The 27130-nt window shown below is 33.1% G+C and overlaps 3 protein-coding genes across 3 annotated transcripts; 2 read left to right on the top strand and 1 right to left on the bottom strand.

Moving 5' to 3' along the window:
- Positions 1-1142: 1142 nt before the first annotated feature.
- LOC146534486 (E3 SUMO-protein ligase RanBP2-like) lies at positions 1143-15419 on the top strand. The gene is made up of 12 exons (XM_085193367.1): positions 1143-1333; positions 1412-1637; positions 2184-7666; positions 7776-7918; positions 7999-9488; positions 9567-9769; positions 10408-10548; positions 11160-11354; positions 11947-12240; positions 12502-12696; positions 13330-13452; positions 13937-15419. Exons 1-12 carry the CDS (start codon positions 1259-1261, stop codon positions 13979-13981), a joined length of 8613 nt encoding a protein of 2870 aa, XP_085049493.1. The 5' UTR covers positions 1143-1258; the 3' UTR covers positions 13982-15419.
- On the bottom strand, positions 14232-19527 carry LOC146534485 (uncharacterized). Its single transcript, XM_085193371.1, has 2 exons — positions 19241-19527; positions 14232-18036 (listed from the first exon to the last, which is right to left on the bottom strand). The coding sequence occupies exons 1-2, from the start codon at positions 19377-19379 to the stop codon at positions 17486-17488; spliced, it is 690 nt and encodes a 229-aa protein (XP_085049497.1). The 5' UTR covers positions 19380-19527; the 3' UTR covers positions 14232-17485.
- LOC146534484 (uncharacterized) lies at positions 15224-27119 on the top strand. The gene is made up of 17 exons (XM_085193280.1): positions 15224-15244; positions 15958-16080; positions 16340-16519; positions 16688-16843; positions 17126-17162; positions 20474-20533; positions 21005-21564; positions 21870-22051; positions 22132-22233; positions 22312-22469; positions 22692-22796; positions 23487-23657; positions 23935-24127; positions 25023-25038; positions 25386-25499; positions 26441-26557; positions 27015-27119. The coding sequence occupies exons 1-17, from the start codon at positions 15224-15226 to the stop codon at positions 27066-27068; spliced, it is 2349 nt and encodes a 782-aa protein (XP_085049406.1). The 3' UTR covers positions 27069-27119.
- The last annotated feature ends 11 nt before the right edge of the window (positions 27120-27130 follow it).

The raw sequence follows: 27130 nt of genomic DNA, 5'->3' as shown, positions 1-27130 counted from the left end.
TAGTTCCTATTAAATTGTCACGTGGACAATACAAATGCTACTTAATGACAAACTGAACTGAAATGAGGAAACAGCGCATTGGTACATACCAGTGTTGGTTCATATTACCAGGTGCTACCTGAGATATCCAGAACATGGACCACACTTGGCTAGAAGCTCGATAGGTTCATATTAACCGAAATTATGTTTCGAGAAAAAATATATATAAAAAAAAAATAATAAGCAGTATATATAGTACCTTTAGTTCTCTCTACTACTGGTGTTATACCAAAACATCTCCATCATAACATAAAAATATGAAATTTTAAAAATACAATGTATAACATTACAGAGAGCAGCAATACTAAACACAAGTAGATTAGTAAGGAAATTTTTACAAATAGATGAAGATCAAAGCACAAATACATTGTATCTACTTGGTAACAACCCGTAGATACAATAGAATCCGAATACAATAGAATCCGAATCAGAATTTTGAACTGAGCAAGTAGCACATATACATATAAATAATAATAATATGAAATATTTTGAAAACTAAAAATAAAGAAATATATTTTATAGAGAATATAATATATTTATTACATTTACCTATTACTACTTATATTTAGTGAGACATTTGGAAACGACGACGTCTGAAAATAAATTTCAGTAGCTAAACTTTATGTATTGACAATGGTAGGCCTATAAACGTGGGATATTAACGTTTTTTTATTTAAATATTTAATGCTTAAGATATTTAACCATAGACAAGTTAACATCTTCCAACATCTAAAAAATACTTTTGGATTATTGCCAGGACTGTGGAATTTTCAATTTTTCAGTTAATTTTTGTAACAATAATTATAGTAAGGGATATTTTAATAATTTTAAAGTATAACATTAATTCATTTTAACATATTAAATATCTAAATTGCTGTTGTTATTTCTATTACCATTTTATATTTACAGTGCCCACAGTAATAGCTAAAGCCATAAAATAAAATTTATATATAATTAAAGTTATATGATTCAATATCTATAATTTCCATTAACTTGATAAATTTTAACATATTTGTATTTGTCGGTTATAATTTTTTAAAATTGTATATGGGCAAAATCTTAAAACAAGCTGCCAACCCTTTTTTTAAGTCAAAAATTTTGCTACTCTCCTTTGGTCAAAAATAATGACGAGGTCTATTACCGTTCGTTGCGTTTGTGTTCCACGAGTTTAAGTTTTTTATGTTAAATATTTCAATTATATAGTTACCGGTGATCATTTATGATAATGTACAGGAACAAGAAAGATGTTGATAAACACGTGGAAAGTCTAATGTATAAATTGACACCTAAAGATGTATGTGATTTTTTTATTTACTTATAACTTCTTTAGTTTTACATTTTACATATTTTAAACAGTCATTTTATATTGCAGTTTAAAGCAAGAGCGTATTCAATAGGACACTTGTATTATGAAGTGGGAGATTACAGAAATTGCCAGAAATATGTCGAACAGTTTATCTCTCATAAGTCAGATCATGCTGCCGCCTATAAATTACTTGGACAGGCGTTTCATAAACTGGGAGAAAAAGAAAGAGCTATTGAACAATATAAAATTTCATTTGATATCAATCCGAACCAGACTAGTATAATTCTAGACAGTAAGTTTTCCAACATTTATAATGATGATGCTACTGTGGTTAGTTCGTTTTTTTTTATTAGGACCATTTAACAATACTTAAAAAGTTAAACTGTGTTCTGCAAAACTTTTTGTGAGTTTGACTGCAGGATCTCGAGTCTCTTTACTTATAATAAAAAAAAAATTAAATTAAGAAGTATCACCTGCTCAGTTAAACAGTTGACAAAAAATACTCCCTAAGTTTATTTTTTTTTAAATATTGTTTAATTAGAAATTTAACATTTTAAATATCTTTTAGAAAGCATTTAAAAATTTGAACGCAGCTAGATCTGAACCCAAGTGGCCTGGGGACTTGGAAACCATCTTGGACAGTTTCCGAGTCCCCGCCCCACAAGAGGTGTGGGATCAAATCCCGGTACTTTCAAAATTTCTGTGTTCTAAAAAATATTTTTCTCTCTTAAATGTGGAATAACACTTTAAAAATGTAAAAAAAAATATGTAATTGTGTTATGCAATGCTCAAATGGTTATGAGATATATTTTAGTAATTTAGTATTTTATTTTTTTAGTTTGTGATTTATTGGCTGATGAAGATGTAGCTGCTGACTGTGGACGAGCTAAGTACTGGTGTGAGAAGGCACAAGTATCTTTTCCTAATCACCCCATAACATACCGTCTTCGAGAGAGACTCCTTACTGTTACAGACTCAGATCCAGAAGCATTAGTCACTTTGTTAAAAAATGAATTAGAGACGAGGCCAAATGATGCAGTGCTTCATGCAAGACTACTAAAACATTATTTGAAAAATAGTAAACACAAGGAGGCATTTGAACATAGTTGTAACATTGAATTTGAAAAAAATATATTTTCCAATAACTTTGCTTGGTATGAAACTCTGTCTGAGATACTTAAATACAATCCATCAAAAGTAAATGACTGGTTAAACCAACTACTGCTTTTAACTGTCAGAGAAAAGCTTTGTGTATTGAGCTTATCTGAGACACCTACTGGGTCTGGAAAAGGTTTAGTAGAATGTTCTGAACAACTTCATGCATATGACCAAGCAATGCAAAGTGTTGCAAAATGTGGACCACCTTCTGGATTTGGTGAATTTCATGCTAGTCTTTTACAACAACACCAAGGTCAGTTAGCATTCCATGCTGCTACCTTTTTATTGAAAAAGGCAAAAAAGGATCAACTTAATTGGAGGGAAGCTAAAAAATTTTCAACACCTCTGATGTTAATATCTTGGCAGACAATACCTGTTAATCTTAAAGCCAATTGGTTAACTCATACTTCTGAAAAACAAAAAAATGCAGTACATCAATGGTATATAGAAGGCTCATACAGATGTTCACAAGCTGGCCATTACTTACTAGCAGTGTCTGAAGATAAGAGTCAAATCCTCTTGGACCAACTTTCTCAAACCTTTGCAGATTCTCACTGGAAAGACAAACTTTATGAGAAAATTTTTACAGCACCAGACCAATTGAGCAAAATAAAATCATCTTATTTAGCTTCAAATGCATTTAAAAACCCAACTTTAAAATTACCAAAAAAAAATGAAATACAAGCATATGATAATGACGCTCAAAGAAAATATCCTAGTTCACTGCATAATTTTGTTTGGACTCTTCTGAACTATAAAAATTATTCAGATTTTAAATTAAATTTGTTTGACATGTTGACACAGTCTATGACCAGTTGTGGACCTGAAACATTGAACAAGCTTGATGTTTTAGCTTTTCTATATAGTACAACCTTATCTGCCCAAAAACAAAGAGATAAAAAGCTAAATTACAATTTAACCGAACAACTTACACTTCCTGCAAATATTTCACACTTGCTATGTACCCTGCCACAAATGAAATGGTGGGACTGTGCTTATAAGCTAAGCCAAAATGAATTAGGTGCTGAATATACTGATATTCGTTCAACTTTAAGTCGAGGTATTGAAATTATAAGATGTGTTGATAATCATGGAATGGATCCTGAGCTGCTTACAATCTTAGGCCGAATTTTTAGTGAGCATGCCAAAAATGCAACAACAATTGAAGAAAAATCAAATTATGACGCTAGAGCTAGCCTTTATTATTCATCTGCTATACCACTTCTAGAAAAATTAAGAAATAAAGTTATCTCTAAAGTGTCAGAAAAGAGGATGTTTGATTATGTACATGATGAAATAGGTACAAAAGAAATCAACAATTTACTGGAAGAGAGTAAGCTTTATGTGGCACTGTATCACTTAAATGATGGTGAATATGAGAAAGTCATAAATATGCTGTCATCTTTGAAATCTCCTCTAGCTTTATATCACTTGAGTGATACTTATAAAAAAGCTGCCTTAGAGGAAAAAAAAATATCAGGATGTGTTGACAGTGAAAATAAGTTTATAATACTGATAGAAAAAGCTAAAAAACAAGCTTATAAAGCATTTGATAAGCTAAAAGAGACAGAAATGTACAAAAATAAACCATTATATTCTGATATACAAACTCTCATAGAAGAAATAGATTCTCATAAAATAGAACTTGATTTATCACCTAATGATGTATCTTCTGACGAAAATAATTCTGTAAGTGGATTTGTGTCAATACACTCTAACAGGGGTCTTTATCGGAATGTTAGCTCTACACCTAAATATACCGGAAAACAAAAATTGAATGTGAATTCAACTGCTTATCGCACCGCTACCGACACACAAGTCCTTGATAGCACTCACATTGACACAATATATTTAGAAAGAATAGAAAAACAAATAAAAAGTCTGCAAAAGCGTGATGCATCCTTTAGTGAATTTAAAGAGCAAACTAAAGATTGGTTTGAAGAGAACCGAAAATTGGGAAGTCAAATAATTACTACTATCAATTCTAATATTGAAAATACAACAGAGCAGTTCAAACTTCTCAAAATATCACTAGATCAAGTTAAGAATCAAATAGATGAATATAGAAATGAATGCAAAGACGTTGTGGAACTAAAAAAACAAATTGGTGATTTAAAAAAAGAAGTGAATAAGCTTAAAAAGACATCATCAGAGCAAACAATAGATGAACATGACTTGTACAATTTAGATGAAGATTACAGATCAAATGACAATGCTACTACATTTGGAGCACAGCTCCCTTTTACAACCCCGCAAGTACTGCCACCTTTTGCACAACGCTTAATGCCACCTTTCCCTGTACCATCAAATCCATATCAATTATATGGTCAAAACTTCTATAATTTGTACAACCAATATTCACAGTTTGGACAAGCGTCAGCTGTCCCTGGAGCTCCCCCAATATTTGATCCTGCAAGAGCTCCAATGAATTACCCAGGGATGTTCTCAACACCAGAGCAAATGTATCTGGAGACAGCACAGCTTGTACCCACATCAGTTCCAGCAGGGCCCTCTGTCCCACCTATACCTGTACCTACAGTGTCAACTGTCCCAACACTGGCTGCCATTCCTGCATCTAAAGTTGTTAATGAGACAAAGGAAACTACCAAATCATTGCCAGTTAATGTTGTTATTACTTCTTCAGATCCATTACCTACCTGTACTACCACTCCAGCACCCGTCCTGAGTGTAACAATACCTCAAAAGCACATCAAAGGGAGTCCTCATAATTACCAAATACCAATGCCAGTTACTAGTGAAAGTAAAGTGACACCGCCTGTTTTTAGTTTTCAACCACCAAGTAGTAAAGTGGTGACATCAACTACTTCGAGCATGTCAAGCTGGAATGCCAAGTCAATATTTATGACAGCTCAACAGCCTACTACATTTGGTTCGATTTTGACGAAAGATAATGATGATTCTAAAAATGTTGTTGATGGTGTTTTGTCTGGAAATTCTCCTAGCACTAGTCTAAATAAATCACGCACTTTTTCAGAAAGGAGTAATACTTCTATCGAAAATTATGACCCATGCCCAGATTTTAAACCGATTATACCATTACCAGCTGAAGTTACAGTGACGACGGGTGAGGAAGATGAAGCTGTTATATTTAGTTCAAGGGCCAAACTATTCAGATTTGTTGATAAACAATGGAAAGAAAGAGGTATTGGTGACATGAAATTGCTTAAACATAAAATAACAGGAAAGGTCAGGGTGCTTATGCGTAGAGAGCAAGTACATAAAATTTGCGCAAATCATATTATTCTCCCCGATATGGAAATAAAACCAATGCAAAGTGAAAGTAAGGCCTACTTTTGGGCTGCTAATGACTTTGCTGAAGAAACTGTAATTTTAGAAAAATTCTGTATAAGATTTAAAACTGCTGATATAGCCAAAGAATTTTACAATTCCTTTGAAAAAGCTCGTATAGAAGCAAGTAATCAAAGTGCAGAATCACTTGGACCAGTCAAAGCAAAAAATGAAGAGGAAAGGAATATTACTGCTCCAGCTGCTAACATTCAAGTTAGAGATAATACAGATGCTCAAAGTGGAAAAACTGTAATCGGGGGATTTACGTTCTCTATGAAGCCTTCATTTAAGGTTACAACTGCAAGTAATGATAAAGATGCTAAGACTGTCCCAGCAGTTCCTGTAAGTAAAGCTAACGTCTTTAGTGGTTTAACATTTAAGACAGGAACTTCGTCGTCATTCAGTACATTAGCGAATGTCACTACAAGTCCAAATAACAGTCTAACAAAAACAACAGAAAAAATACAGTCTGACATTAGTAACTTAAATACTTCTGATGGTGTTGATGAATTTGTACCGACAGCTGAATTTAAACCAGTCATTCCATTGCCGGCTCTTGTGGAACAAAAAACTGGCGAAGAAGATGAATTAATCCTTTTCGAACATAGAGCAAAATTATTACGATTAGATGCTGCTGGAAAGGAATGGAAAGAAAGAGGTCTGGGAAATATTAAACTCCTTGTTCATAATAAAAATAACCAAAAGTTACGCTTGCTTATGAGACGAGAACAAATAATGAAAGTGTGCTGTAACCATACTGTAACAAAAGAGATGACATTCCAAAAAATGCTTAAAATGGACAAAGCAGTAACATGGTGTGCTCAAGATTTTTCTGAAGGCGAATTGGTTACAGAAACCTTTTGTTTACGTTTTAAAACTGTACAGGCATGTAATGATTTTATAGAAGCTGTTAAAAATGCACAATCTAAAATAGGAGATGATACCAAAGCCGCAAAAGAAGAACAAAATGCTTCTAAACAAAATAATCAAACAGGATTTGGGGATAAATTTAAACCTAAAGCTGGTTCTTGGTACTGTGAAATTTGTTACACAAATAATTTAGAGACTTTTACAAAATGCGCTTGCTGTGAAACTGATAAGCCTGGTCTCGTTAAAATTAAAGATAATAAAGAGACTACTTCATCTACTAGCTCATCTGACTGGGGTGCAAAATTCAAACCTAAGCCTGGATCTTGGGAATGTAAAGAATGTTTTATTCGGAATGAAGTAAATGTTGAGATCTGTGTTGCCTGCAATAGTCCTAAAGATCCAAATGCCAAAAAGGCAGAGTTAAAATCAGTTTCTGAAAATGCGCCAAAATTCAATTTTGGCATTTCATCAAGTTTAAGTGGAAACACAAGTGTTGAGAAAACTACTAGTTCATCTGATACTAATTTTACTTTTGGTATTCCTCAAAATAGTAATGCATCTCAGCCGGTAGTATCTTCATCACTGTTGAACTCAAACGCGCCGCAGAAATTTAGTTTCGGTATTCCTCAAAATAAATCGGTTACATTTGGCATTCCTACATCAACAGTATCAAATACAAATGTTGCAAAAACTACAGATGCACCTTTAAATTTTATTATGAAAAAGAAAGACGAAGAGAATATTACAGTGACACCAGTAAAGCCAGCATTACTACCTACTCCTGCAAAAGCTAATGCAACACCATTCGGAAATGAAAGTAGAACTTTTGAGTTTTCTTTTAAGCCTAAAACTTCAACAAAAGGCAAAAGTCCAGTAAAATCATCGAAAGATAAAAAAGGTGAAGAGAGTGATGATAACGAGTATGCATCAGAAGATGAAGGCCATCATATTCATTTCAGTCCAGTAATTCCTATGCCAGATAAGGTAATTATTTAATTTAAAAAATCATATAACATACGACCAAAGAGTATATTAAATTAAATAAATAGTAATCGTTTTACAATGTAATATAATGTAATTTTTTATTTTACAGATTGAAGTTATTACTGGCGAAGAAAACGAAGACGAACTTTATGGACATAGGGCAAGGTTATTCAGATATTCAAATGGAGAATGGAAAGAGCGAGGCACTGGCGTTATTAAAATATTGAAACACAGGGAGTCAGGGAAACTTAGGTATCTTAAGCTCAATACTTATTTAATAACTTGTTTCACATTTATATAAAAGTTTAAGACACAATTATATTATTTTTTAGGGTTGTTATGCGTAGGGAACAGGTTCATAAAATATGCCTTAATCACGCCTTGGTACCTGATAACATGTACAAACCAAAAGACGAAAGGACGTGGTTATTTATGGCTCATGATTTTAGTGAAGGAGAAGTAAGGCTACAGCAATTTTGCATCAGATTTGCTAATAAAGAAGTTGCTACCCAATTTAAAGATGCCATAGATAAGGCTTTGAAAGAAAAAATTGGTATCATCAGTAACCAAACCAGTGAAAGCCAGAGCCAGGATTCAGAGGATGTTATATTTATAACTGAAATACAAGCAACTAATGAAGAAAAAGAAAAAGCAATAGAACTTATGCTCCCGGAAAATTTCTTTACATATAAAAATAAAGAAACATGTAAAGGATGCAGGGGCTGCGACAAGGACGAGGATGTTAAAAATGTATCCGATCAAGCGTCCCTCAATCAACACTTGACGTCGTTGATCAAACAAAGTTCATTAACCACACCGCTTAAAACATCGACGTTTAATTTCCAAAGTCCGAATAATTCTTTATATGGTACACCTAATAACTTCAACAACACTATTGACACACCAATATTCCGTACTCCTATGAGTACTAATTCTAAAAATTCTTCAAATATCACAGGAAGCTTAAGTATTTCTGGAGATGATTCAACAGATAAGGAAAATACCTTAACAGACAGTTCACCTAATGTTATCAAACCAGTATCTTTTGTGAGTGCTGGTATGTCTAGCACGTCGACTGTTCTAGCCCCACCCAAATTAACTGGCATAAATGTAATATCAACTAGTAATGGGTCGTCAGCTCCGGAATCTGTATTTGCACAAACACAAGCAAAATCTATATTTGGATCAACAGAGACTAAGTCCATTTTTGGACAAAGCAACTCAGTTTTTAGTGAAAGGAAATCTATATTTGACGAATCGAAACCTTTGTTTGGTTCGTCCTCAGTCAAACCTGCTGTGAGCTTCAATCTCAATACTAATAAAGTCGATACACAATCAGACGATGTTAAATCTATATTTTCGGCCGATGGAAAACCTTCTGTTAACTTATTCAGTGGGAACTCTCAAGGAAGCTTATTCGGTCCTGCGGCCTTAAAGAGTTCTCAGCCTGGGGGTATTTTTGGTAATACTGCCACATTTACCTTTGGAACTGCACTACCAACATCAAATGAAAATAAACCAGAATTAAGTGGTAAACTAGAATTTTCTTCCGGTAAACCGGATGATCATTCATTGCAAGTAAATAAAAACTTGTTTAGCAATTTACCAAATCCGAAAAATAATGGAAGTCCTTGGGATAATATATTGGCTGATAAACCGAAAGCTGAACATAATATAGATAACAAGAGTATAGAACCAAAAAAAAATACCGAAGCTGTAGTTTTAACTGACAATTTAGCAAATGAGAAGACTCCTTTCACATCAGACAATGCACTTACCTTTGCAGCCTTGTCGTCGAGCGTGTCTGGATTCGACATACAAAGTTAGTTACAAGACAATAAACATAACATGTATTGCTCTATATGTGTTCATTAACTAATTTCGTTTATTTCATTCTCAGAAAAATCTAACTTCCAATGGGAAGGTGCTGGGCAACAACTTTTCACCTCTTCAAAAGACAGTGCTGATAAATCTAAGAATGACAGTGAAGCAGGTGATGCGTCGGGTGCGACGGCCAATGTGGAAGAGGAATATGATCCTCATTATGAACCCATTGTACCCCTTCCTGATAAGATAGTCGTGACAACTGGAGAAGAAGATGAAGTAAGTGGAAATTCTATAATTTTTTTAGGTTAGGCACAGGGTTAACCTAGTGTTAAGGCCCTCTGTTCAACACTTTTCGCTGAATTTTCGAGTAAATAAAATAATAAGTACTATTAATTTACTCGGTCAGTCAGTCGTTTGTATAATTTAGTATTCGTCAGTTTTTATTGTCGCACAGATTTATTTATATATTTTACATAATACATTAATTATGTATATGAGATCAGTGACGTGAATAAATAAAGTATTAACGAGAAGGTTCAGTTCCTACTCAGGGTATGAACTATTTTCAGTTCCACCACTCAATATACGCAGTCTCGAAAATTTGACAGAGTGTGTTACAACTTGTGAATTAAAAAAATATATATTTGTACACTATGTTTCATCAGGTTTTTGTGAATATTGCACATTCATAAACATAACATGTCGAATATAGCAATATTTAAACATCTGTCCAAATTTAACGTTTCTACGCACAGCGGTTACGGCTGGGCGTGCGTCTTACCTCAGTCAGTGAGAACATGCCCTTTTATATATTATATAGATAACAGTTGCTGTTTAAATCGAGACGAGTCTTTTAGTACATGTATATTAGAGTAGTACTTTATAATTTAAAAATTATTTATAATATTTTAAAGGAAAAAGTATTTGGTGAACGTTGCAAATTGTATCGCTACGATGATAAGACCCGAGAATGGAAAGAGCGTGGTGTTGGAGAAATGAAAGTATTATATCATCCAGAACGTAAAAGTTATAGATTGCTTCTTCGCAGGGAACAGGTAATAAAAAAATTATATATAAAAAATTGATTTATATATAAAATATGTTATATAAATATATATAACATATTTTATTTTCATTTCTCTTTATTTATATATGTTGGCAATAATTGTATAAACTTATAGATTTTATATTGTTTTGTAATCATCTATTTACTTATAAAACAAACAAATATATAAACAGTTTGCACTTGTGTGTTTGAATTTATAATACTAAAAAAATCTTATATAGGTTTAAAATATAAATCAGCAATAGATCTAAGAATAATGTATTGTTTTCAAAATTTTATAGAGGTAATGCAGACTAAAGAAAGAAAATTATTTTAGAAAATGTATTAAAAATTAAACATAGCATTATTCAAACCCTTGAGATTTTAGAAAACATATAAGTTGCAGCTAAATTTACTTATTCCCGAATACTGAACATTGCTGAACCTACATTGGGGTGAAATGGATACTAAAGTTTTCTACCCATAGGCCACGGTTGATCCGTCGATTGAGTTACACTCTGTATATATAGATATATTTTTGTCGTAAATACTATTCAACCAAACAAACTCATTATTTTTATGAATACCAGCCTTCCATTTAATAAAAAAAATTATATACAGATACATAAAGCGGTCCTAAACATGCTCATATTCATGGATCTGGAGCTGTTGCCCCTAAAGAACTCGGACCGTGCGTGGTCGTGGGCGGGGTGCAACTACGCGGAGAGCGCCGGCGAGCAGGAAACGCTGGCGGTGCGCTTCAAGTCCGTGGACCTGGCGACCGCGTTCCGGGATAAGGTGGTGGAATGTGTGAGGGTATGTGGATTACATTAGATAATAATTTATTAAGTTAAAATAAACACAGCGTCTGACAGTGATGGTGACACTTGTGGGTTAGATTCCTGTTTGAGGCGATGAATTATTTCCGGGCCGGTCACAGGCACAGGGGCAGGAGTGTACAGTTTTAAGAGCGACAGGTTGTGGGTTCGAATCTTATTTGAGAAAATGAAATATTGAATATTTTCATTTCATTTCCTTGCACCCGTAAAGAGGTTCATTGCAGAAGGGAGAACAGAAATGTCTGAATGCGAATGGAGTATCTTACCACCAGGATCCCTCTGCCGTGCTATGTGCAGAATATAGTACGAAGCTAAAAACATATTTTCATATTCTTGCTTTGGTAATAAAACAAAATGTGTCCGAACATGTCATATCCCAAAAATCAGGCAGATATACCGAATTGGTACTGTATTTTTATCATGAATTTTAAAAGAATCTATTTTATTATTATTATAAAAAAGTAAGGCAAACTATTACTATATTATAGCTATCACATAATATTTTACTATATTGTTGTGTAAACTTTTAAATAAAACACTTAAAAACTTGTAAATATATTATAATACAGAAACTACAAGTCGCCGCAGCCGAAGCCATTAGAAAAGAAAAAGAGGCTAAAGAGAAACAAATTGAAACTATAGCACCTTTGCGGTTGCCTAAACACTTAGATGAAAGTTCTCGCTCGGGCGCACCATCACAACCGACGTTAAACACCGACAACATTCGAAATGGATCACAAAAGGCGCAAAGTGAAGAGTCCAAGCAAGTTCATTTTGGAGAGACGGAAGAACATGAGGATTATGAAGAAGATTATGACCATGATTACGACCACAATGATGATTCTGATCGTTATTATAATGATGTAAGTGTTGTTGAAATAGAAATTGAATAATGAATTCAATTTCCATTTTAATGCTGGAATTTTTTGTTTACTGTTTAAAAGTTTCTTTGTTATGATAAATTGTATTAGAAGTAATATAAACTTACGACGGCGGCGTTTTAAATTTTTAGGTTGACTTGATGATTGTTTTCCATTCCAAGTTATAATATTTTTTTATATAAAAAGACATAAGCTTCTTTAGAGTAAATATATAAATTCCAAATGATGATTTAAATTGTACAGGAGGATGAGGAATCTTCAGTGTACTACCCATGCAAAGCCGTTATAAAGCAAGGCTCCAATGAGACAGTGTGTGAAATGACGCATGTACACGTCAGCTTCGACCAAGAGATATATTCGCCCAAAATTCTCGTTACTGACTCCAACACTGGGGAAATACTGGCCGATATGTTGATACACACTGACACTGAATTCCAGGTAACTATTTAAAGTTATGTTTATATTAAAATTTGTTTTATTGTTCTCATCAAAAAAAGACAAGACGGCGTTGCATTCTGCCACTAATCTGGTGAAGTATTGTTATTGGACAGTAAGTGAGGAATAGATTTATTTTACTAGGGAGATGCATTTCTTTATTTTCATGATTCACTCCCACCATTCACACCCGCCATTCTATGCATTTCTTCTTTGATTTAATATTGTTGTAAGCTTAATGGCTTATTCAATTATATAATATAATGAGCAGTTCCACTATCATTTTGTAAAAAAATGTTATTGGGAACCATTATTAACGTAATAGAAGCCAAAACAATGAGTATTAAGATTTTTGTCTGTTTGTCTGTGCGTTTGATATCGCTAATCTCAGAATCGGCTTAACCGATATACATGAGAGTTATGAAATTTATGACAAAGTAACATCTATATATATGCCCGCAACCTTATGTTTGTTAACTTTATTTGCCGCATAATCAAAACCTCAGGTCAGGTCCCAAGCACAATCCTGAAATTGATACAGATCCCTCTGTGAGCGAGTCTGACTTGCGCTTGGTTAGTTTTTTTTTAAATACTCTTAAATAAAACATTTGTCTGACTTGTTATCGATTGTTTCAGCTTTCCGATGATACATGCTCCTGGTCCGGCTCAGATTATACCACCAACATTTCAGTAGAAAAGACTTTGACCATAACATTTGCTGACAACCAAACGGCCATGGAGTTCTACGATTACTGCGAGGTACAACAAAGCAAAATTTTGTTTTTTATTTTTGCGTTTTGTAGAGCCCTTGCCCTAGCCCTAAAGTCGCTTTTTTACATCTATTCATTAAAAGTAACTAAAGTTACAAATCAATAGCTTATAAAGTAGGTGTATGATGCAGATTCCAGAGTGCATTTTTGGGAATAGATTACATAGTTTTTGAAGGTCATTTGATGGTATGTACATGACGCTGTCATGACGCTATGTAATAGCGTCTAGCTCTAAACATAGAGTGTGGGTTCGATTCTCATTAAAGGAGAATTAATTATTTTCATTTTATCACTCTGGTAAAAGGACAAAGCGTGGCATTGAATTCCGTTACTCAACATGCAAATATCTCGAAAATTGGGTGAAAAGTGGGGAATAGTGTCTTACCACTATTTTCGCCCTACCATCCCTACTATGTGCGGGATACACCTTGAAATATGAAATACATTAATATTTCAATTTCTTTTTATTACAGACCAGCAAGGCTGCGACATTCGCATCTACAGACCCGGAATCATAAGCATGTTGAATTAATCAAATGACTTGTATTTAACTTAGTAATAAGTGTGAAGTAAGTTTTTATTACTTTTCTTTAGGTGTCATAGACTTCTGCTATCCTAATCGCTACAAGGTCTCAGGAAGATATAAGAATATGATTACCTACTTGTTTTGCTTTATTGTTTTCGGTTGATTGAAGCCCACAGATTGATATTTGAAACATAATATAGTAATGTTATATGTGATTTTTTGTTATAAAAAGAGAAAAAATATTTTATTTTAATAACTAAACATTTTAATTTCACGTTTAATGAAATATACCATTGTTTAGACGTCGTAACTTCTCAGATTCTTTTAAGAATACGATTTCAACCACTTGGTTTATAGAGTTCGAAAATTCTTTGACAAAATCATTTCTTTTGATCAGTACTTAAAATTATTCTATAATTTACTATTTATAAAATATAATTAAGCATGCATCAGAAAAATTGTTTGTATTTTCTTACTTCAATTATAAAAGTAAAACTATATGTCTGGCCTGGACAGCAGAAAAAAAATCTCGTTCAATATTAACTTAACTTAATTTCACGCTTTATCCCTAGCGGGGTAGTCACTGAGAACGGACCGTCCAACGCTACGGTCTCTATTCTACGTAGCTATTTGTAGCTCCGTCCTCCGCCTCCCGCCGTTCCGAAAATGGCGTGTTGGGTGACGGTCCCCAACGCCGCATTCGTCGCCACTTTCGTTCAATATTAATTTTCTTTAATTAGCCTCGTCAACATATCTGTCTGTGGGTGGAGATGAGACTTTGTACAAATATTTCTTTAATACTTATTATCTACAAATCAGAACAATTCTTATCATTTAATAAATAATGTTTAAACAAAAATTATTTCTTTCTTCAGAAGCTTAGAATGTTTTTTGTCTTAGAAAATGAGGTTGCAGAGAGTAGTTAATATTTATATTTTTAACTCGGAATAAATATTTTCATAATAAATATTGAATAAAGAGTTGTTATTTTGTCGAAGTTATATAACAGCAATCCAGTGAGTCATTCTGCAGCCTCGCCATTTTTAATATTGTGTGGTAGATTGTACTTTTGCTTTATTAAATATTGTTATAAAGAGATCGGATCAATATTTGTTTTTCCTTTAAAAGGAACTTAGTGTGTTTGTGTAATTTTGAATATTATTATTATTAAATTTATTACTATTTTATATTATAAAAAAATTGATCAGGTCTTTTTCCATTGGGAATTATTAAAATGTCAGTTCATACTATAGTGGTACATTATTCATTTACAGAGGCAAAGCCATAATTAGAGATTTAAATAATTTTAATAATGCAATTGTTGCAAATGAATTCAGTACCATTATATTAACTTTATTCATATGTATGTCTTCATGTATGACTTAGCGAAATGTCTTATTAATTGAAATAAATAATTGGTACACTATAAATTACGCTTTTAATTTTCCTCTCAACCTAATCTATTTTTTTAAACATGTACATAAATTATTTCGAGTACCGTAAATAATGTCCAAGTGAAGAAAATTATAAAAGGAGGAAGTCTTTACAGTTGTTTAAATATGACATTAAATTACTGTCATTTTGTCAAATTTACTTTATAAATTCTATGATAAATATCTAAGTAGACTTCTAGTATATAAAATAATATGAGAAAAGAATTAATCTTCAATAACAGTAACTTGTTTATGATTTTTTCAATTCTTTAATAATAAAAAATATTAAATAAGTTTATTTAAGAAATGTTTAATTTACAGATGGAGGGTGGATTTATCTTATTGTCTCAACATTTATTAAAATATCGTCGAGTCTACTAAATTCAGAATTCATACGAAACAATAATTCACAATTAGAAATTAGAGCTGTTCTGGTGATGTGTGAAATAAATGTTAGAACTTTTATGTCTGTCCATTAAAAAGTTATGTTTACGTTGCTTTAGTAAATATATGAAATAATAATTTATATTTATAGGAAAATTTTAAAAGTTACGTAGATGGGCAAACGGTTCGGTTTCAGCGCGAAGAACTTTTTAGGCACAGCGCCATAGGAGACTGTAAACAGAAATTAGCTGTGACTGTTAGGATTTCAAGTGATGTTAGAAATGTTTTAATATTTTAAAATATATACTGATAGAATAATTTTAAACATTTTTGTAATATATTATTAAATTTAAAATTATATCATCAGTTTTTCTTAGTGTTATTATGAATTATATATTTTTTTCGGATTTACGCTGCGTCCCGCATTTAGGACGGTAAGCAGAGGGAGATGTTGAGTGGCGGGGGCACGCTTGTGCCCCTGCGCCAAGAATAGCCTCTATATATAAAATATTGGATACTTTTATAATTGGCAGAAATTTTCTGGAGACGAATTCATTCCAATTGAACATGTTATGGGCGCTGACAAACGACGAATCAGGCTTTATAATCCTTACGTCTTGCGACTACAGCGAAGGTCGCCTTTTCAGACATTCAAGTTAAAAAAAATGGACGTATGCTATTTTGAACTACATTTTTTATATATTCTTTTATTGTCACTTCATTAAACAATTAATATTAAACAAATATACGACGAAATGTCATCAATTTTTCCCCTACTTTCAAAAGTCTCTTGTTAACTTTATCAGCGAAAAATTTAATTAAATCACTTATTCACAAAAATCTGCATTTCTATTTTCTAATTATTGATATAATTTTTTTAGACAGTGAGCGGGATCATGGTTAATTCTTTTGAAGAGATAACTACACCTTGGAAAACTTTTAAAGTAATTATTCAATATAATCATAATGCTAGTAACATTAGTCCTTATGTCGAGTGTGACTATGATGATTTCTCCATCACACATCAAGGACCAGAAGTAATGTTTCTATTAAAACTTACCATCACGCTTTATCCCTAGCGGGGTAGTCAGAGAGAACGGAGCGCCAAACGCTACGGTTTCTACATACCTCTTTCATCTCGTCCACTGTCATCAACCTCTTCATACATGCCCTTCGGGGGGTCCTCATGCTTTTTATATAAACTCCCTCCAGTATCTTTGATACTGTGTTTTCGAAGGTCAACCGAGGTCTCTGCCTAATGTTTCTATTAAATTATATACATAATTCTACAATTTTTCTTAAATATCTTATTTGTTTAGGATACCGCGCAGCGTGATGTTAAATCATTAAAGAAAGGTAACCAATATGTGGCATCTGCATTATACTCTTACATTTTATTTTAAATAAAATCAATCAAACCGATGGCCAAATTAATTTGGAGACTAATGACGCAGCAACTTGGTTAGGTGAGTTAATTACACGGTAAAGTCGTTTTAGTATAGTACCTAATATAGTATTTAGGATTTTGATTTAAATTGAAAATATATTATACAAATTAGAAATTTTATATAAAATGAGTCAAACACTACTTTTAGAAATTACTAATTATAATAGATTACAATATATATTGTTTTGACGTCTAAAATTATCACATTTAAATATAGCATGTTAAAATTAAGTTAAGAATACTCATTATCACAGCTTTCATCCGCGAAAGTTTCAATTTTAATTTTTTTTTCATGCGTTGGAGTTAACAAGTCTCCCTGTGGTACAGTTGGTCCTTGTGTCGACAGGTATTCCTCGGCGTCGATCATAACTGCAAATATTTTCTTCTTAACTTGTGTTTGCATCCAATGGGGCATCGTCTTAGTGCTTTGCAATATACAATTGAAAAATGACTCCAGAGCGTCAGTTTCTTGGCGGCCATCGGCTTTGCGTTCGGGACACCGTCGCTTTGATTGTGGTGGTGCAAACTGCTCGTCAGCACTCTCCGTGGTGGAAACGTCGTGTTCAGAATTCTTTAAGTTACAATTCGAAGTTGGCGGCGGATCTATTTCAATGTTCTCTGTAATTCTGTACTTCATATGAGGTTCAAGGAACTGCATCGCTTTAGCATATTTCCATGTTGTGATTTGAGCTGGTAACAATTTATTCTTACCCAGTTTAGCTCGTTTCAGTGCATCTCGATGGTTGTCTCGCAGCTTTTTCCATTCTGATTTCGCTACCTGTACTATAAAATAAATAGATGTAAATATTAAACAAATTTAAAATACTTATATCAATTGAGGCCAATTGTGGTGCACGGGCACAAATGTGTGACTGTAAAAGCGTCAGGTTGTGGATTCGATTCCCACTCGAGGGAATTAAATATTTTATATATTAATTTTTTCGCTCTTATGTCGAGTCAAGATGCGCCCTTGAGTGCCGCCACTCAACTTGCAATGCCTCCAGAATCAGGAAGGTGGGGAACGAAAGTGCCTTAACAGTAGGTTCCCACATACAATTTAACAGCCTCACTCTTTTCCGCACAATGGGGTAGAGGTAGATAGAAGGAATGTACTCTTCTCCTAGTCCCCCGTTTCCCCCTTTCCACACAAGACATAGCGTGTTGAGTGGCGATTTTTTTTCTACCAGAGCGAGGAAATGAATGTAATTTAAATATAATCCATGTGTCGAGGTTGAACCCACTACCATACCATTTAGTTAAAGTAAAGTTAAAGGTTGTATCAAGTCAAAAGTAATAAAAACATGGAAAGTGAATTCCATTTAGTTTTTTTTATTTCGCCGATTCAGCGAGACGAAATACGTTTTGGGTTCCGTCGTTTAACGACGTGAAATGTAGAATACATTAACAACTTCTAAAAAAAATACTATTGTAGGAGAAATGGCGGGACAATGTTACAACACTGTTCTCTCTAGCATCGTCTGTTACCATCGATCTCGTTACACATTACAGTCATGCCTTTCACTCACTCTAGCATCACCTACCTACCATGCTCTCCCACTCACTCTAGCATCATGTATATATTTTATATTTATTTATTACTTCTTAAACTATTTAAAAATCAATAAGTGAACTCTATATTTTAAGTAGTGACTGACAACTAAAAATTATGAAACTGAATATTATGTATATTTGCACTAGTTTTGTCAGTGTTTTTTGTAGATTATTATAAAAAGTGCGTATATACATACTTAAGTAGGTAATTTCCTATTGACAGGCATAGTTTAAATTACAACTTTTTTAAAAATAAATATTGTAGTACAACTAAACGTGATAATATTTCCATTTACTTATTTTATAATATACTTACTTTTCTTTTAAAAATAAATATACTTTTTTTGTATTCCAAATAAGTACAAAATATATTTATTAATACATATTCGGTCTTTATCAAAAAAAATGCATATAACCAACACTACACTTCACTTACTATTTGGAATGGAACTGCTCTTATAATGGTCGACGACACACTGCCATGCTTCATCCTTGACATGTATCTCGCGGTAGTCCGGATGTAAGGGATTCCATAAACAGGGCTGAAGCCGAACGCCTTCTATAAAGGCTTCCATAATAGGTGTGTTAAAACTTTAAAGTTTAAAGTATAAAAATATATATGTTATCGCAAACAAACACGTCGCTCTATGGACCCGCCCGCGTTCACTGACATTCACTGGTAGTGCAGGGGTGACCGGCCTCGCACCGCCTCGCGCTGGCTCGCGCGTGCTCGTTCTCTCCCCGCCCCGTTCCGTCGGCGCGTTGCTCTGAAAACAGGTTCCTTTGTAGAAAGCAATTGGAAAGTATGTACGTATAAGTATGAAATACACGAATAGGCAGCTGCCTCTCGTGTTCATTGTATATTCGCATTGAGAATGTATATTGAGAGACCAATATTCGTAAATCGTACGTCTATTACAACAAAAGTAATTCTTTATTAATTTTCTTAGTATTTGTGATTCGGAACGTTTTAAAATTGATAATTTAAAATCATATTACTGATTTTCCGTTCTCGTTGGACCAAGCGGATTAATGAATTTTGATAAAGAAATAAAATAAAATAGAGGCCATACGTAGCGCAATAGGCGCAAAGTGTGACTGTAAACGCAACTGCTTGTGGACACGATCCTCACTCTAGAAACTAAATTACTAAATATCTATGGAAATATATATTTTCATTTCTTCACTCTGGCAAAATTATTTTAATAATTGGTCTGTAAAAAACAACAGTGTTTTTAGTATCTCTTGTAATTTCACATGAATTAAGGTATCAAAATGATTTCACGATAATTCTAGGTAAGCTAAAAACGTTTAACAAACTGCAGAGATGCTTATTGCTGTTATACTTCTTGCCTCATACAAATTAACTCCTTGCCCTGGCTACTTCATTGATAAGTTCAAAATACTTGTTTAGTTTAAAATTATGATTATTGGGAATGTGCGTTCCCGATGGAACTTTTAGTTCAACAAAAAGTATTACTTTAAGTATACGTGGCAAAAGGAACTTTTCCGTGTGCGGGATGACGGAATACGGGAAGCTGGTCTATACTTAAAACACAAACATTATGTACCCTTGACCTCGACTGGTAGATAGATGGAATATTAAATGGACGAGGGATTCAAATTTGCTTTTATTAAAAATGTATTAATCACGTACAATCTGTTACAGCTAACAACAAAGCTAAAAGGCAAATTCCAGCAACAGTGCCTTTTTATGACGATTATATAGGTAAAGGAATTCTACTTGTTAAAATTCTGAAATATCAACATATTATACTTTGTTTTTGTTTTATCTGTAAGATGCTAGGGATCCATCCATCCATCCATCAGCCTTTTAACGTCCACTGCTGGACATAGGCCACGGCCACGGCCACGGCTGGCATGCTAGGGATATTTAAATATTAAATAAAATTTTAAGAATATAGTAGGTACAGACTATAGTCCGACGAATACTAGTATTGTAAAGTCAGGCACGAGTCAAACGCATGCATGTACAGTCGTGTGCAATCACCCGCCTTCTCTGACACAGCTCCTCTATCCCACGAAACCTATCACAAATGTACAGTCGAGGGCAACTCTAAGTGTCATTTAGTTCGTTTGATTATTGCCTGGGTTCACAATCTTCATAAACTGGAAGTCGGACTATAAGATATGAATATCTATATATAATTAAAAAATAAAATAAATTTAAACTTTTTAGACAATGAATATGAACCGACTTCCTATATGGATTCGACGCCAATAGCTCTTAAATTGCGACATTTGAATGGTAGTTATAATAGATACAGTCCCGGGGAAGAATTAAAAATTAATGAATTATTTGACTCGCATACACATGATACAAAAAAACATGAAGAACACAAATTTGCATTGTATAAAATTCATCATCCGGAACTACGTTGTGGTATTCATTTGCAGTTATTTGAAAAAACGATTACACCTCAAGGAAAATCTTTATGGAATGATTTAACTAAAGAAGAGACAGCGAGGCATGTAGATGGTAAAAGTATAAGGTTAATATTTTTGATAGCCTCGGATATCTTAATTGTTTTACTTAATTTCAGAGTGAGCACAAATAATTCTAAATGGTCAAACGGAGATATTAGCATTCAATACAAACCAATAGAATACCAAATTGGCAATGGTTTTAGTCTTCCTCTTCAGAATCTTTGTTTGGTTATACCTGTAAAAGTTTCAAATGATATTTCCCAAGACGGTAATGATCATTTATTAATCATGTTTTATTATTGTTCGTATCTAGTACCTACGTGGAATTAATTGAATGTTGTATTAATTCCATATTCTATGTATTGTTTAATTATCTTAGGTATATTGCGGGATTTTTTCATAGTGCCAATGGAAGATATTATAAATTTGACCGACATTGGTGATAAGAGCTCCATAAATTATAATAACGTTGATTCATCATTCGATAATAATACATATTTTCAACAGGTGAGTAATACTAAAATCGATATATCAATTATATATATTGGGAAATATGTAGATTAAAATGTTATATTTCCAATTATAAGTATCAATTTCAGTAATGTATATCACAAACATATTTTAAGCAATATCGTCGCGTGGCTTTGAGAATGAAGAGAACAATAATATATGATCACAGTGATTTGAACATATATTCACAAGGACCTGAGAAATATCTTAAAATGCCCTATTTAAGACCGCACAGTGCTCAACTTGATATAGAAGCGAGAGCAGATGATAATGAACTTGTACTTGTAGGGTTAGTAAATATAGCTGACTCGTATTATAAATAAATTGAAGCGGTGGAATTACACTTGACTCGAGTTATTTCATTGGCAGAGCGTCTGGGCGACTAATGACCATTGTGTCGGACACCCGCGGGGCTCGATCAGTGCTAACTGTACAAGCTACAAACACAGGCTTAGCGTCAAGTCCCTTCAGGTCTATTATATTAAAATATTTTCATTAAATAATTACAATGTAAAATGTAAAATTACGAATTATGACGTTTTATTTCAGTGTATTAGTTCGTGATTGCATCCCTACGTCAGCGGACATTAATGCTGATAAATATGGCGATGTTATAGTTGGTCCATCACTATTGCCGCCGAGACACACTAAAACTTATTACATAGATATCCCTTTTGAAATTCCACTAGAATTTGTTCAATGTGCTGGTAAAGTACTGTCACTGTTATATAGGATTTATTTTAGGACTGTGAACTTGAAAATATTCTATACATCTTATTTCCCTCACTTTGCTTATTTTGATATGTTCTTTCGTGATTATTATTAGACCACAAGTCACTGTACAGTTAGACTTTGTTGGTATTCTTCGTTGGTATTCAAACTACGAGAGCCTTATCCCATTTATATAAATGTCTCAAAATCTCTTACAGTAAGCTTAGTTAATGAGCGTGGTGAGTCTGTTGCTGTACGAGACGCTAGAATTAAAAGAAATGATCAATGTTTCTGTGTGTGGTATTGTAACTGCGTGTGCTTAAGTAAGTTTTATAATATTGAATATAATAAGATAGTAAATTATCTTAAGTATCTTATGTCAATAATCATAATTATATGATACAAATTATAATCTTTATATAATTAATATTTCTAAGATGTTTTCAGTTTTCATTGATAGTCAAATAGTGGTTTTTTATAGACTTAACTTATGTCATACTATTAAACATATTATTTTTAAGAAATAGTAGTACCTAGTATACCTAAGTTTTTTACAAATCTATATATATAAAATCGAAAGGTCACTCACTCATCACGAAATCTCAGAATTTACAAGTGCTAGGAATCTCAAATTTTGTATAAGAGTTATGTATAGGACGTAGGTGCTCGCTAAGACGGAACTCGCAATATTCGACTTCTTAGGGGTTGTTTTTGGGGTTGAAAGTTTGTATGATACTTCGTTACTACAAATGCTAGGAGTCTCAAATTTTGCATGGACGTCACTTATAGGACGTAGGTACTCAAGGAGACAGAAATTAATAATAAAGTAGTTCACGCAGGCGAAGCCGCAGGCGGGACGCTAATTATATATATATCGTTGTCATATCATTCGTCATATTTTCGAATATTAAAATATATAAAAACAATCTAACGCTTTTAAATAGATAACAATAAAAATTAAATAAATGCAGATATCATCATTGATGAAAGTTAAAAATATTTTAACTTTTCAGGTGAAGATCCTAAATTATTATGTCGTAGTTTATCAGAAGCTCAACTCGTAGTTGCAGGATTGCCAATGCAAGACAGACCACGCCATGTTCGGTCTGTCTGTTACTCCGATATTGCTACTATTAATGTAGTTGTGGGGATCGTGGGAGTTTTAACAGCACTCTTACTTCTTGGTCAGTTTATTTTTATGGGAACTTCAATATTTTTTCCGTTCATGTCATTGGAATTCAGTCTATATTTATTGTCTACAAATCTATACAGGTCAATTTTTACAGTTACTGCTTTCAGTAATTACGTAACGTTTTTAAAATGTACCTATTGGTATATTGACTGTATTAGCGAATAAATAGCAGAAAGGAGTGTCTTAACACTAGGTTCCCTCTACATACCCTTCTAAATATGGGATGCAATGTGAACCTGAAAAAAAACATGCACATACATATATTTAAGGCGTCATCAAGGCTTGTCTTGGACTAATATTACGATGTGTGGGCTCGTGGGGACTACATCTTATTGTGCAAGCACCACGAAAATTGGAACGATATTATGAATGGTCGCTGCGTGACAGGCGAGTCGTATACGACAAAGACGGATGGCCCGTACACCCTGATACTAAGCAACGTAACGTTCGTCTCATTAGCAAGTACAATTATTTATTTATTTTTAAAAAAGAAAAATAAGTTACTTTCACTTTTAAAAAAAAGAAAAATTTAAATAGGACGAAGGTACTAATGGATCATGTCTTGGTACACTCTAAATTTGAAGCATATTAATTTAAGGGTTGTTGTTAACTTGTTTTAAAAAAAGTCAAGTTGTTTTAGGCACAAGCGTGTAACTGTAAACGCGGCGGTAATGGGATAGATTTCCACTCGGGGCAGAGAATCATTATTGATTACCATTTTCATTTCTTCGCTCTGGCAACAAGGCAAAGCGAGGAGTTGAATTCAGCCACTCCGCACGCAATGCAACGCAGTGCGTTGAACGCACGCAAAGGTCTCCTAATACTAAATTCCCTCTGACTATCCTACTATATGCGAGGAACAGCGTGAAGCTGAAAACAAAAGTTCTATTAAAAAATAAGATAATATAGCCCGACAAGAATTTTCTGGATTATCAAAGGTGCCTACGCACGGAAACAACACGCAGAACCTGTATTTACTGCGTCAGTTTTTATATGACACAAGGTGACACTGAACTTCGCATATTGAATATTATGCACACGACTGTACAATTATACACGCGGAGCCTATGTTCACAAACTTCATAAAATATTTGTCGGACTATACTTCTTTAAGGAAAGTGTGCTGAACGTTGCCGCTAACCTATTGTCTTTATTTTTTTTAAACTTGATTTATTTTTGGATTTAAATTTTAAAAAATATATTTCAGTTTAATGGAGTTTGTATTAAATATCTTTTTCTTTATAATTTTACCTTGTGCCATAATTTGGGATGCTGTAAGAAAACTAGCCTTACGTTGTCAAGTCCCTCATCGTAAAACTGAAACTAAATATAGGAAAGAACATAAAAAATGTTTTAGTTCACATGACGCCCAGGTGATCTTAATTTTTTTAGCTTCACTCTTTATATATCGGGGTAGGCAGAGGGAGCCTTGTGTAAGGGCACTGATTTCCTTAGTTTTTTTTAAATAAACATGTAGTTGGAGTATATTGGAGTTCCATACGAAAATAAAAAAACAGGACCCTTAATGAATATTCGTCTCTCTGTTATTCGTCTGTCACAAAAAATATATACCGAAATTACGAAGTGGGCCAATTAAAAAACATGTTGACGATAATAAAAAAAAAATTAAATTTATTGAATTACTAAATTGTAAACTGGTTCCTGAAATCGAAAATTAAACAGTTTCAAATTAGGATTAATTACATATAATTATTTTTAGAGTTTTGAACCTCTTCAATGCGACAGACAAGGAGGTTTGCGTAAATGGATGACGCCACAGGCTGAAGAACTTACTAAAAAAATTCTACACAAAGGCCTCACGCCCGATGGTTGTGTAAGTTTAAATAGGGGAATGGTATACGAGATGATCCGCTAGTGTTTTAGTCTAGTATTTTACTTAGGTACCTTAAAGATGTACTTTATCAATCAAGGTATTTCTTAAGAAAACAGTTTAAACTCTACTAAAGGATCATCTTGAACATCCCAGTGTCCAACATGATCCGTAGTGCATATACGAAACGAACCCACAACCGTTGCTTTTACAGTAACATGATTGTGCCTCTGCCCCATGATGGCCTCAAATATAATCGAACTTTTTCTTTGTTTGTACTGTAAATTCGTCCTTTACCTGAGTCTATTTAGATTTCACAAAGAGGTAAAAAATTAGAAATGTAATGGTGTAATATATAGAGTATTATTTTTAACGTCATAAAAATTAAAATTTATTTGTAATGTCTAAGTATATAAGCTTATTTAAATGTGCAATTAAAAAAGGCCCGACAAAGATATTTTATTGGATTTTGAAGTGAGTTCATTAAGAGGTCCAAATTCTCCTTCAAAGCTCTATTAACTGTTTTTTATACTACTTCTTATGAAGTCGTATAAAAAACTTATATAAGGAAATCTCCTAATGAAAAGCTTTATGATTTGGACGCTGAATTGGGGACGCGGGTGTAAAGACTAAGAGTGACATATTACCGAAAGAAATACATTTACTAGTGCTTGCAGTTTCGCTGCAATAGCAAAAGATCATCTTACCTCGAGGGATCTTCTCGTACACCTGTCTCCTACGTCATTTGACATTATCTTTATCAAGATTTTTATATTTATTAATTAAATACTTTTAAAAAATTATACGTAACTATGTACGGATGCATAGGAACTTCAAACATTTTACTAATGTGTAAGATATCAACTGATAATGAAATTTAAATGATAACTCATACAGTTGTATTATTTTTTATTTATGTTTAGTGTAAACATTACGTTTTTTAGAAGCAACCACTTCTACAAGAAAAACCTTATCACAAGAAAACGCCACATATGGATTCCGAACAAGATGATGCTGACTATGTTTTAATGCAGATGCAAAGAAGTAGAGAATCCTTAGCGGTAAGCATACAAATAATACGTAGGTATAAAGGACATAACAGGCATAAATAATGTGAGCTGTTATCCTTAAAACACCTTCAACTTTTAAAACTGAAAACTTCCTTAAAGTAGATGTAGTAGATTTTTATTCATCTTTATCTTATAATAAATTAAATATTGAAAGAATTTTTATCTGATTCTACTTCTCTCATCGCTAATACAAATGAAAAACTCAACTTAGAGTCCGCGAAGAACTGAACTTACTTAGGTACCTAAAAGTGAAGACGACTACTTATTTGTTATATTTTTAACTTATGTAAGTTAGGAGCATGGAATTTATAGTTCACAATATAATAATATTAATTTGTCTATTTTAAGTTTACTTTATATTATATTTTACAATATAGTGTAAAGTATAATAGATAAGGGATATGCCTATGAAAAAATACCAATTATAAATTTACATTATTTTTTTCAGAGAAGTCAAAGAAAATATGAAACGAAAACTGGCCAAGAAACGCAGATAAAATAGAGCGATGAAAAATGATTTAATTTTTTTTTAATATGATTAATTAAACTAGGATCCTATTGTTA

The sequence above is a fragment of the Heliconius melpomene genome, chromosome 11 (genome assembly GCF_056956725.1).
Source record: "Heliconius melpomene rosina isolate 202511_hmr_F chromosome 11, ASM5695672v1, whole genome shotgun sequence".
Lineage (NCBI taxonomy): Eukaryota > Metazoa > Arthropoda > Insecta > Lepidoptera > Nymphalidae > Heliconius > Heliconius melpomene.
The sequence above is the reverse complement of the archived record's forward strand: the minus strand, read 5'-3'. Positions and strand labels throughout refer to the sequence as shown.

Coding starts and splice junctions, on each gene's coding strand:
- LOC146534485 (XM_085193371.1), bottom strand. CDS start 19,379: ATGGAAGCCTTTATAGAAGGCGTTCGGCTTCAGCCCTGTTTATGGAAT. Junction 18,037..19,240: donor GAGCAGTTCCATTCCAAATA/GTAAGTGAAGTG, acceptor TTTATTTTATAG/TACAGGTAGCGAAATCAGAA.
- LOC146534486 (XM_085193367.1), top strand. CDS start 1,259: ATGATAATGTACAGGAACAAGAAAGATGTTGATAAACACGTGGAAAGT. Junction 7,667..7,775: donor TAATTCCTATGCCAGATAAG/GTAATTATTTAA, acceptor TTTATTTTACAG/ATTGAAGTTATTACTGGCGA. Junction 10,549..11,159: donor TGCTTCTTCGCAGGGAACAG/GTAATAAAAAAA, acceptor AATTATATACAG/ATACATAAAGCGGTCCTAAA.
- LOC146534484 (XM_085193280.1), top strand. CDS start 15,224: ATGTCAGTTCATACTATAGTG. Junction 15,245..15,957: donor TGTCAGTTCATACTATAGTG/GTACATTATTCA, acceptor TTATATTTATAG/GAAAATTTTAAAAGTTACGT. Junction 22,052..22,131: donor AATGAACTTGTACTTGTAGG/GTTAGTAAATAT, acceptor TTTCATTGGCAG/AGCGTCTGGGCGACTAATGA.